Source organism: Morone saxatilis, unplaced genomic scaffold (assembly GCF_004916995.1).
Source record: "Morone saxatilis isolate NCDOM2014 unplaced genomic scaffold, NCSU_SB_2.0 Contig15, whole genome shotgun sequence".
Lineage (NCBI taxonomy): Eukaryota > Metazoa > Chordata > Actinopteri > Moronidae > Morone > Morone saxatilis.
The window spans coordinates 18,100,320-18,120,707 of NW_023339707.1; the positions used below are offsets into that span (position 1 = coordinate 18,100,320).

Consider the following 20,388-nt stretch of genomic DNA (forward strand, 5'->3'; position numbering starts at 1 on the left):
GTATAATACTTTACAACACATGCAGAGAATAAATTGACACCTTTAATTAAATCTATAAAGCTTTTTTCCTTTATTTCTAGCGAACATCATTTAACAGATTCACAATTTTTAAAAATATACATTTTTGTAGCTATAACATTTAAAAAGAAAAATCAACAAGTAAGGTTTTCTTTTTGAAAATAAAAAAAAACAAACACAAAAACTAAAGTGAGAGAGTGTGCTGAATCAGAGGAGATACCCGTATCTTAGTTTAAAATACTTTCATCATTTTCCCTGCCTTCAAACATATACAGTACGTAAAAAATGAGATGGGAACAGAAGCGTACAGTACACAGGGGTCAAGAGTATTCACAAAGCATCATGTTCCAACGTGTTATTAGCACCATTACTCTTCAGCCGTACTGCACTTTTTACTCTTTCCATCATTCAGTTTTTAATGGAAAAACACCATGAGTGTCGAGGCGATGTGTCACAGACCTGTCTGTGTGGGTGGGATTGTCTGTTACGCAGTTTTCATTAGTGTTCTCCCTTTCTCAGAGATAATGTTAAGAACATATTGGAGGGTAATGCCTTGACGAACAATTGTTTGAAATGACTCCCAGTGATTAGAATAAAAAAGGCGAAGAGTTGCTCATACATTCACCTTGCCTGCCCAGGCCGACATGTAGACATCGGCTCAGAAGCAAGAAAATAAAAATAAAAAAAGAAAATGCATTGCAAAATTGACAGAGATTGCATTAAATCTGTTTAGCATATTTACTGTATATAACATCTGTAATGTAATATATATTCAACTTTTGTTCATATATATCTGCACTTCTTCAATAGCGTTTACTTTCATAACACTGATTGAAAATTGATACCCTGCAGAAAACACTGTCAGTAAGTAGGTGTGTGGGACAACCATTACAAAAACAGAGTGAACACAGACAAGTGCTTGATTGTCTCACTAAATGTCTTCAGTGTGTCTGTAAGGAGCCATCCAAAGATCCTTCAGCTGCTGCTCCTTTCAGGGTTGTGCTAAGTAAGGTTAAGGAAAGGGAAGGAAGGGAAAGGAAAAGGAAGGATGGGTGCAGTAAGGGCTAGACTAGGTTGGACAAGGTTAATATTTTGGGCAGCAGTGTGGACACCCGTAAATTGTGTTTTCTATTGTTTTTTATTCCTTCCCTGCAACCCTGCCTTGAGGTCTCTCCATTGTTTGTCTTGGTGGGTGCAACAGAGACAAGGAGGGTGTGTATGTGCTTATGTGTGTGTGTGTGTGTAAGTATGCATGTATACATATGCATTTCCAAGTTTCTACTGCCACTTCATTAGCTTGGAGCCATGAGGTAAATCCAGGAGGCCAGGAGCATCGGTTCCGGTTGAGGGAAGGGTGTCCGGGGCAGACCAGCGGCGTTTGCGTTGACGGGGCTGCTCCGGAACAGGAGGCTCTGCGGCCAGAGTGCGTGGAGGGGCCGGCACCGTTGGAGGTGGGTTTTGAGGAAGAGGGGGGGGAGGAGGTGGAGGTGGCATCTCCTCCCTGTGCGAGCTGCTGGACTCTCCAGCGGCCCTGGAGTGGAGTTGCGTGCGATGCGCCCTGGAGCCAGTACGCGTGTGTGTCCGGTGGGTTTGGGTGGGTGTGGGGGTAAGAGCCAGGCAGACATCCCCCTCCATGAGCTGGCGGCAGGGCAGGCCATACAGCTGGGAGGTTCTCAGGGGACAGCAAGAAGACCAGCCTCGGTCCTGCACAAAGAACGGATACTCCACCAAGACCTTCAGTAACTCCTACACAAAATCACACAACATTGTTACACACTCAACCAAGAAGTCTCTCTGTCACTTATTATCACCACAATCTGACTTTGGTGTTTTCATCTGAGAAGATCAAGGCAACTTAAGCCCTAAACTATGACGGATTTGCAATACCACTTTTATTATGTCATGCAGTCATTCATTAAATCATTTCTGATTATGCTGTAATGTAGAAATATGTTTCTCAAGTGTAAGTTGAAACATATATTTAAAGAGAAGGCTGACCTGAGTGTTGAGGTCTGTGAGGTGGACTTGCAGGTGGCTGAAGCCCTGTGTACTGCTGGGGGAAATCAACAGCACAGTGCAGGTGCTGAGGTGGAACTCTGGGGAGGTATCTGCACTCCTCAGAAAGTCCTCGGTCCGCAGCTCCTCCACTCGCTTCAACCTCCCGCTGGCCAACTCAATCAGAGAACCCTTGGTGAAGTGAGGTAGGAGCGCAGGGGGAGATGGGTGAAGGACCGGGGGTGAGGTGTGAAGATGAGAAGGAGATGAATCTCTCCCTCTGTCTCTTTCTCTGTCCCTTCGTCTCTCGCGCTCACTTTCTCTTTCTTGGTCTTTGTCATGTTGTAGGTGCTTTTCTTTGTCTTTGTCTTTACATCGCTCCCTGTCCCTTTGTAGGACTTTTTCTCTGTCTCTTTCTTGGTCTCTGTCCCTGTCTCTGTCCCGGTCTCTTTGCGACCTGTCATGGTTGTTAGGCAGACCCAGGGGTGAGTGTGGTGAGTTCCTTAGATTGTGCTGCCTGGGGCCTGGCTCCCTGTGCAGGTTGTACAGGGGTGTTCCTGAGGGGTTGTAGAGTGGGTAGGCTTGGGCCTGAGGGCTGGGGTGACACACTGATCCCAAGGAGTAGTATATCTGGGCTTCAGCTGGTGTGGCCCCAAGAGTGTCCAATAGCCCCCCTCTACCTGCCCTGGGGACTAGTCCCAGGGGATGGGGACTGGTGGAGAGTAAATTAGAGCTGGTCTTAGCTATCCCATGCAGATGTCTCTCCTGCAGTGAGGAATGTGGCTCAGAGCCCTCCTGAGCTTGTGAGTCTGACAAAAATGGCCCACCAGAATGGACACGGGATGTTAGATCTTCCTGCTGTCTCCGTCCACCATTGGTATGTGAGCTGTGTGGACTGACGTCCAGTCTGGTTCTGCTGCTGTCGTTCCCATATTCTCCTGTGAGCAGAGGCCTGGCGGTTGAGGCAGTCCTGCTGCCTGGCCCATCCAGGCCGTTGGGCCTCTTGCCCAGGTACCTGTGTCTGGCTTCAACTAAGCTTGGCTCTTGAGGGTAGAGGGAGTGGTGACTAAACAAGTACGAAGGGGAGAAAAGAGAGGAGCTGTTGTCCCGCCGGCTGCTGTTAATGTAAGACCATATCTCTCTAGAATCAGCTGGGAAGGGAGTCTTAAAGGAGGAGGCGGAGGAGGAAGATGGGGAAGGGGGCAAGGAGAGGGGCCCTTCCCCTCTAAGCCACCTGGAGTGGTGGGGCAGGGGTGAGGGGAGAGGATCATCTCTCCAGGCGGGAGACCCTGAGCCCCTCCTCTCGCCAACATGTCCTGAAAAATGGGGGAGAGAGACAGAGGGAGAGTAGCTCAGGTGCCATGGTAGGGGCAGGGGGAGGCCTGGTGCTGGAGCAGGAAGAGGTGGAGGAGTATGTAAGAGATGGGGGTTTGGGTTAATCAGAGCTCGATCCCTGTCACTGGCCTCCCTGCCTCCCTCTCCTCCCCCTGTGCTGGACCGACTCCGGAGCGGCACAGGGGGTTTAAACTCGTCCAGAGGGACGTGGTGTTCTGTCGATCCTTGCCGAGACTCCCTCTTCTTGGGAGGGAGGCACTCTTTGCCGCGGTCGGGGCTGGGATTCATGGGTGGGCTCCAGCGGCAGAGGGGGCCCCCTGTGTGTGGGTGTAGGCTAGGTCACATGGGCCTCACGGGAGAACGGGGGCCGCAGACAGAGGGGAAGGCTGCTACACAGCATCACTGTCAGATCACTGGTGATTCCTTTGAACTGAAGCACCACTCACCTACAGAGAAGATCAACAAGGACAAAAACAGAGATAAGGTAGGTGTGTGGACAGAGAAAGAAATAAGAGAGATTAAGAGTAAACATAGAAAAATCTGTCAGGTCTTGGCATCAGTCGTTGTTAAGACTTAGCTGTCATTCTAGTCAGACACGCAAACAAACATTCAGCTGCATCAGACAGATGGAGAGAAATCGGCCAGTGACTCCCTCATAAACTAATTTAAAAAGGTTAGAAACTCATAGCTTTCTGATGGCTGTCACTAATTAGTCATTACCTATGTGCACTGCGGTGGGACTGAAACTACCCAACTTACTCGTTTCATTCAAACACATTACTCCCACATGTGGGCTAAAAATATATTTTGCAGCCAATGAAGTTCAGAGGCAGTGCAGTATGTGTGTGTAAAACACACACACTGAGCACTCACAGCAGGAGAGGTTTCATCTCTGACTCTCAGGGGATGATTGGAATATGTAGATATGTTTTTGTACCACTTTCATGAACCACCCCCACGACAGCTCCGGGTGTTATCTGTATTCTGTATAAGCTTACTACTAGCACCCCCCACCCATTCTCTTTCAGGCACACACACACACACGGACAGCAACAGACACACGAATACTCCCTCAGGCGGCTGTACTTACTCCCCCAGTGATGGGCAAAGCTGGTCACCACCCACCCAAAAGCTGACAGAAACACTGTTGATATTACCACCAGTTGTTGTGGATACAGGATATGTGTCTTTGCATATTAATTATGTGTCGCAGCAGGGGTGTGGGGAAATATGTATGACTGTGTGTACGTGTTTGTGTGTGCGCATGCATGTATGCCATGTTTGTGTTCACGGGTAACTTTTTTTCTGGGAGAAATGTGTGGATGTGTTTATTTGTTTAGGTCTTTGTATGCGTGTGTGTTTGTGTTTGAGTCCTCGAATGTGTCAGAGATTTTACAGCCTTGTTTCATTCAGTGAGAAGTGCGGGGGAGCTCTACTAATTCTTCTCCAAACGTATTAAATGAGCTCTTTTGAAGTGATGGTTGCCGCGCCAGCTGTTCCCTCCTCCTCCACCACCACCACCACCACCACCACCACCATTGCTGCTCTCGCCGCCGCCACAACACCACAGCACCAAGCTGCCACTCAGCCCCGCACTCACCCGCATGTCTGTCTCAACAGCCTACCAACTCCCTGCCGTCTCACCATCCACCCCACTGTCACCATGGAAACTGTGTCCACACACACACACACACACAGAGACACACACACACACACACACACACACACACACATTCAGTCAGTTATAGAGGTTAGATGGGGATACTCCATGGAGAGGCGGGTAAACTGTTGCTCATCAAGTGACTTGGTCCAAAAACAGAATAAGTGTTAGAGTGGAGCAAGCTGTTTGTGCATCTGAGTGGAAAACTGAAAACTGGGTGGTGAGAGGAGTGGGATTCATTGTCCCAGACACTGACAGCATGTGTGTGATGGAGTTGAATATGAGAAATGGACAACTATTAGGTCAATAACTATGTTGTTATAAGGTAAAACCGTATGAGTTCAATTCAAGCAATATATTATCAGTTCAGCTGAACAATAACATGGCCTTCTGTGGGCGGGAAAAACACAGTGACCTCTGGGGTTCATGAATGTTGATATTTTTGAGATAAAAGGCCTTTAGACAGCAACAACAATTAGAAATCATTCCTTACACAGCCCATACACATACTTCATTTATAGTTTTCTTGATATTTTTCTAGAATCATATTTTTTTTATGAAATTTATTTTAACAATCTTATCAATTTCTTAAATGTGACAACCAGTTAATATCATATAGTAACATATTAACCGTTAAGCCTTTTTTGACAGTTTTTCCGACTAAATAGAAAGAAAATTATGAAAAAATAAATGTAGCCAGTTAAAAAAATTCAAAAAGTCAGAATTTATCTAATTTAAAATTTACAGTATTTTGACTTAAGAATTGTACTCTACTTTGGGTGCACGGAAACTTGAACTAGAATCCAGATTTCTTAAATTCAAAAAAGACTGGTGTCAGTTTTTGTCCTCAAATGACTCGACTGCCTTTGACAGCCCTTATAAAAAGGTTGTCTTAATAGACCTAATATAAACTTGCCAAAAAAGTACAGGAAAACAAAGAACACATTTGTGCATGTGGAGGAGTTTGCAGAGAAATGTCTTCTAACAGAATACTCCTACACTGTGCAGACATGCACACAGAGCTGGAGTTTAGCTGGAGCTACTGTGGTCGTAACATTTAAATATATCAAAACCGACAGATCACAGGCATAATGACATTACACAATGTTTCCAAAGAAATACTCCCCAATACTTTTGACCTGCTATGTAAGCATAAATTTATCCAAAAAGTCCTGTAAATGATTTTGCTTAAAACTGAGAAAAATAAAAACGGTCTGAAGCACTTTGTTTTTAATGTTTGTATGTTAAAATGTGAAATGCTAACACCTTACCCTGAAGTAATTGTCAAATTTGACATATCTATTTGCACCACTCCACTTCATCCCGCCTTTTCTCTACACGCATTTCTCTGGAGAACTGTCAAACGTACCTCTATACTCATGACTGCAAACCTCAGAAAAACAGAACTACAGAATATTAGTCTCTAGTTTTAACTATTTTGCTATCAAAGACACATCAATTAATAGTCCAGCAGTACTTAGTGCAATAGAAAAAGGAGTCAGCAACAGCTCTTGTAATCCAAAATATCAGTTAGATAATGTGGGTGCAGGCAGATAGGTTGATGGAGTTTGTAGGTTTTATGATGTGATGTGAGACTGACCTTAGTGCGGGCTGAGTAGACGTCCCAGTGTTGGCAGTCATTCATATTCCAGTCCTCCCAGAGGGTCAACCCACTCCTCAGCTCCTCACTGTGCTACACTGCTTCTCTACAGCACCACCGCCAGTTACAGCACCCGCAGATATCAGCAGCCTCCAGCTACACACTGCCTCTGATCTCTGTACGCATGAAATAACACCAGCGAGCCCACCAAACTGAGGGAAAGAACTGAAAACCTGCTATCCGTCTCTGTGTCTGTTGTGTGTGTGAGTGTGTGTATGTCAAGAGTGTGTGTTTGTGTGTGCAAAGGGCTGAGGAAATGAGTAATATCTAGCAGTGAGAAACATGTCTGCTATGCAGAGCCACACAGGCAGACCAGTTGCTGCTGCCGCCCACTTGCTTTAATCACTGTGAGTGATACAAACATGCATACACACACACACACCAGCACGCGCACACACACACACACCACACAACACACACACACCCACACACATATATATGCACACACAAACAGTCCAGGATGCAGCACATACAGATTATATATTGGACGGTATATGCTGACTGTATGCTACCTTTGTATAGTCTGATATCATGGTTTCCACATACATTTCATCAGTTAAATGTGTCTTTTAACATGAAAAGTCATTAATCAGTAATTAATTTTTATTCTATATTTCTGATAAACACTTTTCAGAAGACATGTTGGCACATTAAAGAGAGGGAAGGATAGAGGGGAGGCATAGAGACAGTTGATGAGAGACAGGGAGGGACGTGGTAGGAGGCTCATCCTACACACACTCTCAGACTTAGGCATTTGCTGCTGCCTCTGACTCAAAACTAAACCTCACATCCATCAAGCACACTCTCACACACACACACTCACACACACACACGTGCGCGCACACACACACGTGCGCGCACGCACACACACACACACACACACACACTATACTTGTTTATCTGTAGTTTTCATCTGAATTTGTGTACTTTGTTCTCATCAAAACATTTTGTGACAAACCTGTTGCTAAAAGAGCTTTTATGATTAAATTTGATTTGACTTCATATGCATGCACACACACACGCACATAAGAACATACTCTCACACAGGCTCATACGCTAACAGAAGCACTGCAGGAGAGCACTGAATGATTTGCTTCAGTGATTCAGTCAGTGCAAGTGAAGTGTGTTGGTGTGGCTGGTATGGCTTATTAGGACTGAATTTGTGAGAGCAGTGTAGCTCATTCACGGCAAAAAAAAATAAAAAAATCAGAAACATGTCAGTATGGAAACCTATTCTAGAAACAGGGCCAAGCTTCAGTTCATATACAGGCTTATGTAAATTACCAGCGCAGGAATGCAATACAGGAACGAGAACGTAAATTGGAGCACAGGGGGAAATAGGATTTAATGAAGCAATCAAATCATTATTGGTGGTTAATTGTGAAAAGCAATCTTTGTGTGCTATCATATTTCTGAGAGCAATGTATCCAACCTTTTAAACACACAACAAAATGCAGATTCGTATCCAGCAACCTTGTCTAACTTATCAACCTCAATGGAATGGAAAGTTAATCAGACTTGGAGGTGTGTGCAGACATATCAGCTTGAAGGCCACATTGAAACACTCTCACAGCGGGGCAACAATTGCCAAGAAAGTCTACTCAGACATTTAGGAGAAGATTACTTTTATTTTTTAAAGTGAATGCTGTTTGAAGATGATGTGCACTCAGATTGTGTGGGCACAACTGCTGTCTGCTCTGTATCACAATTAATAGAAAGTAAAGACACATATTTTTAATAGTGGGGCATTTTGGATCAAGAAAACAATACTGTAAGATTATAATTGTTACTATTATTATTTTTATTTTTTTTATTTTTTTATGGATAGTAGGGCCACACTGTAACATGTAACATGTACATTTTATCAATATTCAGTCTTGGCAAACAAAAGTAATGACAATATCGAATTATTAGGCTATAAATAAATTAGAAAATGATTCTAAAGGTTATATTGAAAATACATCTATTCATTATTGCATTAATTCAAACAGGCTCAGTAGGCCAAGATTTTTTGATTTTTTACATATTATTAAAGCTAATTTCCAAACAGGTAAGTAATTAGTTTATAAACCTTAATAACTAATTTAAATGAATGAGTGGCAGTATGTAGAAATAAAGTTACTTTTATTAATAGGTTGCTATGATTATATTGTATAAAGCAACCCTGCTCATAAGAAGTCAGAGTTGACATGGCAATTTAAATAAAAGAGTCCAACACATGATTATACAAGATAACTATTCACATAAATAACACATTTTTAAACTAACAGAATTATAACTAAAGGTCACACATTAGTGAGAAATCATACTTTGTGTAATAAAATATAAAAGTAAACAAGTAGGATGTTTTTTATTTTCTTCATTGCGTTTTGCAATGAAGAAAATAAAAAAAATACTTTCTTCGAAACATCATTGACACCTATGGAAATTTTACAATATATTTATAATATAATTTTGCGTAAATCATAGCACTAGTTAGTATTTGATATACATAATAGTCCAGTCATAGTGAAAGAAAAGAAAATAGAGCACAGACCGGTTCACCAAAGGTCATTTACTACAATATAGAGGTATAGAAATGACTGTTGCTGTCTTCTTATGCATACATACTTTGATATTTAGCATATTGAACACACACACACACACACATACACACAGACAAACATCAACACAAGCAAACACACAGTGGAGTCCCACTGTGCTGTCAATCATTTATGGTACCACTGAGACATTAGGCACACTCCTTCTCTGTCTCATGCTTGGTGTTTCTGTCTCTCTCTGGTTTTGCAGTATTTAATCTGTCTATCACGAACACACACACACACACACACACACGCTTAAGCACACAGACAGACAAAAAAGGTCAGATGAGTCAGACAAACTATCATAGTGGTGTAAGTGTAAAGAAGCACAGAGAGTCACAGACTTCCACAGGTGAGACTTTAGATAGTGAATTCACTCTGACTCCTCAGCAGATTCTATTGAACACAGAAGATGTGTCCTTTTTGAAATCAAAATGCCATTTTGCGTTCTTTTTTTTCTCCTTCCTCATGCGTAGCCTCGTATGGGGTGTCTGATCACGTTTCAGGCTGAGTGGGGGATCTATGATGGACGTCTGATGCAGCAGAAATTTGTTGCTGAATGTAACAGATCTGGACAGAGGGGAGGAGTAGAGGAGAGTGGAGGGGAGGGGGTAGAGGACACATACATACATAGATAGATAGATAGATAGATAACATAGATAGATAAGATAGATAGATAGATAGAATAGATAGATAGATAGGATAGATAGATAGATGGATAGATAGATTTTGGTTGGTATACAAATATCCTTGCTTTTAATGTCTAATATAAAAGTGTGTGTCTGATGTACTACTGTGTATAATTTGTATTATGTGTTTTCTTGTCTAGTTTGTTTAGTGCTGTTCTGTCACTGTGTGGATGTTTTAATTGTGACCTGCCACGGGACTGCAGATGAAAATTAGCCCTAGACTAACTCTGATAACTCTGCTACAATGCATCATATGGTTACATTTATGTTTGATATTGTACATGGTTCCTTACAATGCATATATATACAGTATCTATAGATAGATACATAGATACATATATATAAAAAATAGATACATAGATGAAAAGATGGATGGAGGGAGGGGGTGAAGGAGGAGGGGAGTACTACTAGCCTTGTGTGGTGGCTTACTCCACAGGGAGCCGGGCTAAGCTGATAAAAGGACAGGGTGATACGGGCGATAGCTTATTTGGCAAAAGGCCAGGTCAGCCTTCAGGGCCCTGACCCATTCTTCAACAGGATGAGCCAGCAGCCCTGCCCGCAGCAGGCTCAGCCACGATGAGGATGGGTTTATGGCTCAGGAGTTACTATTAACACCCACATAACACACACACACACACACACACACCACACACTGGGTATGCTGCATGTACACAAAAACATAAACATGCATTCAAAGAGTAATTCTAAGATTAATTCCTTGTACAAACATGCTCACTCTTCAGAGCACTACACACCTTCATGTGGCACAATTTGATATCTGCTGGTTTTGATTAAAAATTGATTTTGATTGGAAAAAGATAAGAATCCCAAATAAACAGAATATGCAATACCTCCTTACAAACCAAGTTAACCAAGTATGCTAACCATGGCAAGAAAAGAGCTGATAGGAAGAGAGTAGAACAGTGTGAGTGATGCAGACTAGAGGGTGACGGCTGTAATGTATTGCTGGGTTAATCCTTGTGAATCCTAACTGGTACGGCCTAAGGCAGGCTTAGTATAGTTCTGGGAGGAAATCCCCCTGTGTAGTGGTACAGGCCATTAGCCCCTAGGGTATAAATAGGGCAGCTATGGCTCCTTAAGCTGGCTTTTACGCAATATCAGTTAAAAATATGACTTGACTAATTACATGCAGGTCAGCCAGTCAGCAGAAGCAAAAATTCCTCCACCTCGTTCTCCTCTTCCTCTGACCATAGCAGACTACTGCAGTGTTCCTGTGAATACACACAGACATACAGTGCACAGTCAAGTGCGTACGCAGAGGTCGGCAGGGAACAAGTTAACAGTTAACAGGTATTCTGCAAACCTTGTGGCTGACATTTTCTAAGGCGGGTGTTATGTTGTTGTCATTCATTGACATTTCAGTGTCTACTGATGGGAGTTTCATTTTTGCGCTTTTCCATTGCCTCGATCTGATATATCTGATGTATACTAGCTATATTTTCAACCACAAAGAGATGACTTTGGTTTCAATTTGTAGGCATCCTATGCATCACAAAAAAACATGAAACAAACATCAAATGTGCCACTATTGGTTAGGTGACAGCAATTCTTATGCAACTGCAGTGATGTCACATACTGCTGATGCACAGTCATGCTGTTGTATTTCCATTCTTGCAGCACACTCTTTTTTTTTTCTAAATTAGTTTTCCAACTTTTTACATGCTCAGCTTCACTGGCTCACAGGTAGCAGTCCCTCTCACTAGTTTGTGACATGATTAGCCCAACTCCGAGCCCTTGATGCGAGTAGTACTCTCACACTATGAGATCAGTAGCTTATGAGGGGGATTGAGGGTGGAGGAGAGGGGGAAGAGAGAGAGAGGAAGAGAGAGAGAGACTCAGCGACCGAAACAAAGTCTGATGGGGTAGAAACAGCTTGAAAGAGAGAGGACAAGAGTGTGTGTGAGCATGTATGTGTGTGTGTGTGTGTGTGAAAGAATGGGGGGATTACTTTTCATTCCAAAGATTTGTTGTTTTTGGCACTGTCCCCTGGCGATTGTCAGTCAAACTGGGTTTCTTTTGGTTCTCTAGTTTAACAGTAAAATGTCAGCAAGCTGTAAGCATAGTGATGACATCTCCATGGAGAGAGCATGGCCAGGTCTCCCGCTGGTAGCTCAAGTGCCATTCATTTTAAGAGAGACTGTCTAGACTGACTTCATAGATACTGTCTGGAATACCTTTATCACTGCCGGTATTCAAGGCAACATTGCTATACACTGCCATTATTGCTATTGCTCTACAACCCCTCCCACACCAAATCTGCTGCCCAGCCACACATGGTCACAGCCATTTACTCAACACATGGCTTATGCTGTTTGTTATAAAGGGTACTGCAAATTATATTGAAATAGGATTGAGTGGGCTTAATGCTTGTTTTCAAAATGAAAAAAAGGGAGAGTCCCACTTGAGAGACAACCTTTATCACTCAGCTCTTTGATAATCTCTGCTAATAATTACAAAAAAAGATACCAAATTAAATTAGAGAATAAGCTGTTTTGCTGAGTGATTTTAATGTTGCGCAGGATTAAAAAAAATAATAAAAATGAATAGGGAAAAATGTAAAATGAATAGGGAAGCATTGCAAGGGTAGGGAAGGTAATACACATCAAGCTCCAAGACAGGCTTTCAGGACACTATTGATGCTATAGGCTACAGGATGTCTCAGATGTTACACTTTCTGTACAGTGATACCAAAACCGATACTGTGTAATATATTGTGTTTGTGCACGTCTGTCTATACGAGGGAGCAGATTTACTTGCATTAGATCCAGCAGACAAAGAGGCAGGCCTGGCTGAAAAACTGTGGGTGTAAGTGGTGGGTGGCAGGGTTGAAAGGTCGTTGACCCTTATTGTAGATGAAGTGTGGAGGAGGAGGAGAACATACTGCTTGATCATACACAAGGGTTAGCGAGTCAGGGCCAAAGAAAACGATCTGCACGAACGCAAAGAGCAAAGAAAAGACTCGAATAACTGACAGATTGCATACGCATGTTTGCACAGGCACTCACACGCACATTCACATGCACACACATATCTTCGGTTCACACGTAAGTGGATGTTAATGTAAACGCATCCTATGAAATATCACTTCCCGCACCTTCCTCTCGTGGTACACAGCGGCCGACAGGTGTGTCTGTCACCTAAAAGTAGTCTGGCACAGTGTCAACTGTATTCAAACACCTGCCTCTGTTTGGGATTATTCATCACACTCCTGGCTCCCCGGTTGAGTTCCCAAGCCAATTCCGACTGTGAGAGTGCTGATCTGGTGGCAATGGAGGTCCCCTTGACTGATTTGAAAATGGCATAAACGCAGAACAAATTTAGCATATAGGCTCTACCTTAGGAGAAATTAGTGCAGTACCATTAGTTACTGGTTCCTAAATAACTTGAGGCAAGTTAATTGTGGATGTGGAGCCCATATTGCTTGATTTGTCAGTTCAATTTTTTCAAGCTGCACTTTTTATACACATTTTTAATTAAATGTAATTAAATAATTAAATAAAAGAACAGTATGAGCCGAACAGCAAGAAAGACGGGGGTTTGACTCCCTTTTTCCGTTCAGTGAGTGGATGACATGGAATACATGCAAAGACATGAAAGTCTGTTAGTCCATAGGTGTGACTCTGCTATCTGTGAATTGCTCTCTTAGACACTGAAAACGAAACTCACAGAGAAGGTTATGACCTTATGACCATGGTTGTGCAGCCTTAAATACCTGCTAAACCTACAAAGCGTATGGGTGAAAGAAGGGAATTTTCATACATTAGAAAAATACATGCAAATGCATAGTCTTTGCATGAATGTACGCTTCACTCTCTAACTTTTCCCTCTCTGTCTCTTTCACTTTCAGTCCCCCCACCCCACCTACCCTGGTCTTCCTCTCTGTCTTTCCCTCTCACTCATCTGGCTGGCTGTTTGAGAGCACACACTCGACGTGGGTGAGAGTGCTAGAGTAGAGTATATGACTGTCAACACAAGGTGCAGGGTGTGTATGTGTGTGTGTGTGTGTGTGTCTGCCTGTCTGTGTGGTGCTGTAGGTGGAGAGGCACAGCAGGGCGTGAAGGAGCGCTGTGATAATGACAGGCCATGCATTATATAACATGCAGATTGCATAAGGAGAAGATTATTTTAGATCCAGATATTGAGGATTTATAAGTAATTTTTTTACGTGGGTGTACAGCACTATGCACACCCCTAAGTGCAGAAAAATGTTCTGAAATCTGCTCATTTTTGTGGTTTCTTTCGAGGAGTGTGGGGGTGTAAGTAAACTAAAGTGTATTGTGTGTGTTTGTAAGAAGGGGCATGAATGTTTTCAGATTTCTTTCATAGCTATCTGCATATCAAAACAAGTATGTGGGAATGTTGGCACATTTGTGTACAGTGTGCATAAGGGTGTCTTTATTGCAAGCTCCCACTCATTATCACTTCTAGACTTCAGAGAGATCCACTTGAAAAGGGCTGATTCTCCTTGTCGGGTGCAAACCTTGTAACTTCCAGTTTTTGATGATTTTCGTGTTTGAGCTTGTGTTAAAAGAGCACATGCTTCTCTGTGGGTTGAGCAAGTTTTAGGACTCTCTCTTGGCCACTCAGTCACAAGGTTATGGTCCTATAGGATGTGTTGTGTGGAGTCACAGAAGTGAGGCAGAGCAGTCTCCGTGTGCGACTGCCTCCTCTGTGCGCCTCGCTCCATGCATGAGTGTGCCCCTGTAAAAATAGACCTCTTAAAGGGCCAGCAGCCACTCAACCTTCTCCCACAAGAGGCCTGTTCTGCTCTTCAGGGTGACAGTGTTCTAAGAAACATGGGATGGGAGAACATGCTGTATTTCCCATTCAGCCCACAGAGACAAGTTGTATTTCTGTGTCCCAAAAGATATAGAAACATAACTACATTCAGTGTCTGTTTGTCATCATTATATCATTCATGAAGGAACTTCTCTGGTACACAGTCATAAAATAAAGCTCCAGGTTTTATCTTAGTAAGTCACTATAAAACACATATTAAACACAGGAGATCTGGGTTTTGAAGCCACTTGACAACAGCTGGAGCCCCACCTTTGGCACTCTCACTGGTACACCACAGCGTCCTTGCTTCAACAAATCCAACTCAAGCAAAAACAGCTCCTAGCATGTGAGGAACACTTTCTAATTGTGCACTCAAATAAAGCATTTCTAGACACAATCTCTCAGTGAAATAAGACTTCCTGTACACGCCAGCAGATCATCCTCATAATTGAAATAAGTGAATTAATTCAGCAGGGACAAATGTTGTACGTCTTGCTTGAAAGACATCTATAGCTGGGAACTGTTTGAACCTGTGAAATATTCCTATATGCAGCATATGGGATGTCACTGCAGCAGAAGGACAGCGCCTGCTGTAGCAGAAATAGACATACAGAAATCATAATCGTGCATGCTGGCGTAGTATTTCTCCATGGAGAATGGCAATAAATAAGGAGGGATTTGAGTGGAATCAGTAACAGAACCCTAAAACGTGGCTCTGCGTTCCCAACAGAGGGATGCAGAAACACACATTTAAAGTCTTCGACCAAGTAGTTTGTGAGTAATTAAAAATGAAAAACAATAGGTGTCTTTCCAGTGCATGTTTTCTCATGTATCCTGTACACTAGTTAAAAAAGAAGTTAGACTACAGACGGCTAAAGCACCTGCACACCTGCACATCCTCACTTTGATTGCATGAGCTCTTTCCCAGACTTGCCCCCAACATCTGCACCTCCTATTTTCTCTCTCCTCCTCCTCCTCCTCCTCCTCCTCCTCCTCCTCCTCCTCCCTTATTCTGTCTCTTTCCAAAATTTCCCCGACTCGACTAACCCCACCCTCACCAATCTCATATCCGTCCTCCCAGTTTAAACGGGCTCCTCCAGGGCCCCTGGCTATCTCTGGACCAGGGCTATTTAAGCCCACTGCTCTAATTCTGAAAGTCCTGATCGGCCGTCAGTCTGAGTGATGGACCTCCACCTCTCTCTACCTCTCTCTCTTTCTCTGTCTGTGTCTGTCTTCCTCACACACTCCTTGTCTCTGGATCAGTCACACTCTCCCTCTTGTTCACACTCTCTCTCTTATTCTCTTCCACGCGCACAAACACCCCCACACACAGGTGCCGACTTACAGGAGTGTATACCGCACGTTCATTCACACACACACACATACACACAGACACACACATACACACATGTCAGACATATTTTCTCCCTATAATTAACCCAGCTCCCTCTCAGGATGACATGCGCCTTCAGTAACTCCTAAACCTGTTTCCTCAGAGCATTCAAAACACACAGCACGGTCTGTTTATCTCTTCATTCAAAGTTGCTAACACACCTGCGCTCCCGCTCTCCTACACACACACACACATAACACACACACTCAGAGGAGGAAGCGGTGTGGTCACATACCTCGCCGGGTGCCTTTGCGTAGCAGGTAGCAGAGAGTTTACTCATTGGATCAGGCAGCAGAGCAGGCACGTAGGAATATCCAGTTTTGAGACTGCGAGTCTCTTCCTCCTCTCTACTGCTCAGCCTCCCCTCCCTTCATCCTATTCCTGCCTCTCCTCCTTCTCACTCTCTAAACGCCTCTTTGCTCTCTCTCTCTCTCTCTCTCTCTCTATCTCCCTGTGAGTGCGCTCTCTTTCTCTCTCCCCAGCTTGCTTGATCTCTCCAACGCCCTCCCTCTGTCTCTCTCCCCTTCGCTCTAACTGGCACACACCTTCTATCTCACCCTTACAACTTCAATCTACACTTATCCCTCTTAGTAAGTCTCTCTGACACACAGTGACACTTGATAACTTTTTCTTTCCCCTGCCTAATATGCTCTCTCTCTCTCTCTCTCTCTCACTCTCTCTCTCTCCCTCTCTGGGAGTGTATAATTAGACAGAGCTCAGTGGTAATACAGTCAGGCTCATTGTGGGAGCCTTAGCATTGCTGCTCATGTTTGGCTGATAGCCCAGCGGCTTCACTCATTAACCTCCCTCGGGCCGCAGAATGGACCAGCCCACGGCTTGTGCTATTTGCTGCAACACCTCAGCCTCTTAGCCCATCAGCCAATCACAGCCCACAGGGATGATGGGAAAGGTGTGCTTCCCGGGAACACAGTACTGTAGGTGAGAAAGCTAAACATAATCGCTAAGTATTGACATGTTAGGGCAGGTGAAGTGTAACACCAACTGGCCAAATCTGACACACTGAGGGTTTCATCACAGTCATAAGGACCCAGTTCTCTTTTAGCTTAATCACTTGGTCATGCAGTGGCATCATGTGCTTTTCTTTCAAGCATGAAGACCACTCACACATCTTATTGTGAAACCACTGTGAGGTATGGGAATGTCCTGTGTAATGTAGCAGTAAGTCATATGCTCTCTTTACTGTACTGTGTGCCCCAGTTCCCATCACATATGACCTGGCATAAACCCTCAAGGCAGACTTCCTTTAACTGAGAAAACTGTGTAGGGTAAACACCGTTGGTTTTTGAGAAATGAAAGTAAGTAATTGCATTTAAATAATTAGGATAAATTATATTAGAATAAATTATTATTGGGTTTATTTATACATTTTTAAATTCAAGTTAAATCTCTTTTGTCTGAACTGACCAGCAATCTTATGATCTCAAGTTTTTTAACTCACTGATAAACATTTAGTTTGAATCCTTGGCTAAAACTGCACATGGGTGAGTACTTCCACTATCTTTTTGGGTTTGTCATCAGGGGCAAACCATTTGACTCAGGTCCAGAGCTGGAAGTGTCAGACCAGGCCAGGTCACATGAGCAGCTTATATGACTGCGCTCTCTCTACAGTACAATGTCTACTCACCTACTGAGTTGAGAGTCAAGGGAGACAGTCGGAAAAAGCAATTATCAATTTTGTTTTCTATTAAAATCGTAACCTGGAAATCCTGGGTATGGAAAATGTTAAATAAATTATTGATCATATATAAAACATGGCTTCTTAAAGGCACATGAAGCTCATAAATACATACAATGTAAATATTTTATTTTTCAGAACCTATTTTTACTTTTAAGTAAATTAGGTTCTGGTTACATAAGGTACATGACATGCTGTTCACCATAAATCAACACCACCAATTCATAAGAGAGCAAGTATGGTTACTGAAGCACTCCAAAACAAATGCCAAGTTCGACAGGTTTATGCTGCTCACTGAAATTTGGTGATGACATGACGGCACCCCTGAAATAATAACCCCACACAAGCAAAAAAAATCAAATAGAAAAAGGAAAATAAAGAAAGAGCAGTCTTCCAGTCAGTAAAAATGTTCCCACGCTGTTAAAACAATAAGTAGGAATATGTTTGATATTTTCATGTTATTTTTGAATGTACTGTAGGCCTCTAAAGAAAATTCTCAAGGCTCTAGAAAGTTAAATCCAGCTCAGCTCCAGTGTTACTAACAGTGTTTAAAATCACTTGAATTATTTCTGATTTGTAAAAGTGTATTTAATTAACACTTAGCCGAATACCTCTAAAAATAAAGACAAGATGAGCCATTTCACCCAAACAAAAGTACCAGAGCCATGACTACAGCCACATCAGTGCCTTGTAAACTTCATAGATCATATTCTCTTTCAGCTATTGTAAGCCATTAAGTCCAGCTTTAGATTTTGACTCATGTACACACACATTTGTTGTCAGTCATTTTTACTGATATGTTTTTTTAATTAAAAACAAAGGTCATCACAGATTTCATGTCAAGCAAGCATTATCTTTTGAAAGTTTCTGTCTGACTGGAGCCCGGGAGTAGGAGGGAGATTGTGATCAAACAACCAGAGAGAGTGGGAGGGTGTGACTACAGCACTTATCGGGAGATCACATGGTGTGTGTGTGTTCATATGCGTGCATGTATCTTTTGCTCTTGTGATCATTAGGCACTGGACAGGCCAAACGCCTTAGTATCATTTCCTCTCTCCTTCTCTCTCTCCCAATCTCACTTCTGCATTTACACTACAACATCCTAAAAACACTGATGTAAATAGAACTGGGGAAAAACATTACTCTGTTTGCTGCCTGAAAAGTTGTATAATTATCAAAAAATGACAGGGAAATGAACTTGGGATTGTACATTTTAAAACTTTAAAACTGTGTCTCCTCAGTTCATTGATGATACTGCTGACTCGGTGAGGGAGTACTGACGCATCACTTTACCACTACACAACAAATTCTGACGATAAACGGAAATTAAGGTGGTAAAATCAGCACAGGACAACATGTGACCCCCTAAAGATGTCAATCTGACAGCACAATGAAAGTGTAATGTTGTATTATGAACAGGGCATTGTACATTTGGAAGAATTTTATATTAATGAAAGCACCGATTTTTATTTGGTTACGAAGCAGGTTAGCATTTCCGCTATCACGTTTCCATCTAGGTTTTTTAAGTGTTGTTGATATGTCATCAGTATGATCTTTTAAAATGGTGTACATGAGCAATTTGGGTTTCATTAGACAACTTCCCATAAAGGGAAATGTCGGTGGTTATCGCTGGAAGTGCAGCAAGCATTTTATTTTACAAACTGCACTTGTTGAATTTCCATTGGCTTTACTTCCTCTTTGTTTCGGTACTTTCCTCGGGAGGGTACACAATCTCCCTGCTCTCTGCACAGTTTTTGTTATAAATGTTTAGTGAAGCTACTTAAAAACACATGTAACGTTAGTAACATTGTTACATTTTAGAGTAGCAATTTTGTTTCTTAATGCATAGCTCTTCTAATTGGGGGAGAGGTGGGTGTCCTGTCAAGTTAAAATGTACTACAGAGGCTGTGTTTGCTAGCATGGAGCATTTAGTGAGTTTACTCTCTGATGTTACACCAGCAGCATGATCAATATATATCAAGTAAATCAACAAAATTATTCAACAATTATTTTGAGAGATGAGTCAGTATCAGTAATGTACATTCAATAAGTGTGCATAGTTTGATTTATAGGGTGTCGTGCTGTGTGTAAAACTGACCAATCAGGGATTTTGAGGAGCATAAACAGACACAAATGCCAATAGACTGGGGCCCTCACATATTTAAATACACCTTAACCAGCTTATAATAAATGGAATAGGTGTCAGGGTCTCTCTGGGCGAAACCTGACCCTGTTGACCCTTAAATCAGGTGCCTGGAAGAAATTCAGCACCTCACCATATAATAGTTTCAGATTCTGCGGTGGCCAACAGAGCTCAGAGAGAGAAGACTTTAATCCATTGAGAAAAAAAGGTAACTGAGATTATGAAGAACCAGTGAGTGTGTGGTAGTACCTCAAGCCAAAGATGGGGAATCTTTGACTGTAATGTGTGTGGACAAATGGAATCACACAAACTGAGAAAAAGAGCCAATCACATGGCAGCGAGACACAAACCCGTGATTCCTTCCCACACACACGCACACACGCAAACACACAAGCACACACGCACACATGCACACAC

The 20,388-nt window shown here is 42.6% G+C and overlaps 1 protein-coding gene across 2 annotated transcripts; it reads right to left on the reverse strand.

Moving 5' to 3' along the window:
• Positions 1 to 46: 46 nt before the first annotated feature.
• Positions 47 to 16,719, reverse strand: zmp:0000000926. 2 transcript variants are annotated; one of them, XM_035657249.1, is made up of 3 exons: positions 16,368 to 16,719; positions 2,017 to 3,794; positions 47 to 1,764 (listed from the first exon to the last, which is right to left on the reverse strand). In XM_035657249.1, the coding sequence occupies exons 2-3, from the start codon at positions 3,634 to 3,636 to the stop codon at positions 1,297 to 1,299; spliced, it is 2,088 nt and encodes a 695-aa protein (XP_035513142.1). In that variant the 5' UTR covers positions 3,637 to 3,794; positions 16,368 to 16,719; the 3' UTR covers positions 47 to 1,296. The 2 variants fall into 2 exon arrangements, with proteins under 2 accessions (XP_035513142.1, XP_035513144.1); XM_035657251.1 differs by lacking the exon at positions 16,368 to 16,719 and adding an exon at positions 6,609 to 6,903.
• Positions 16,720 to 20,388: the final 3,669 nt, after the last annotated feature.

Coding starts and splice junctions, on each gene's coding strand:
- zmp:0000000926 (XM_035657249.1), bottom strand. CDS start 3,636: ATGAATCCCAGCCCCGACCGCGGCAAAGAGTGCCTCCCTCCCAAGAAG. Junction 1,765..2,016: donor TCACAGACCTCAACACTCAG/GTCAGCCTTCTC, acceptor GATTTTGTGTAG/GAGTTACTGAAGGTCTTGGT.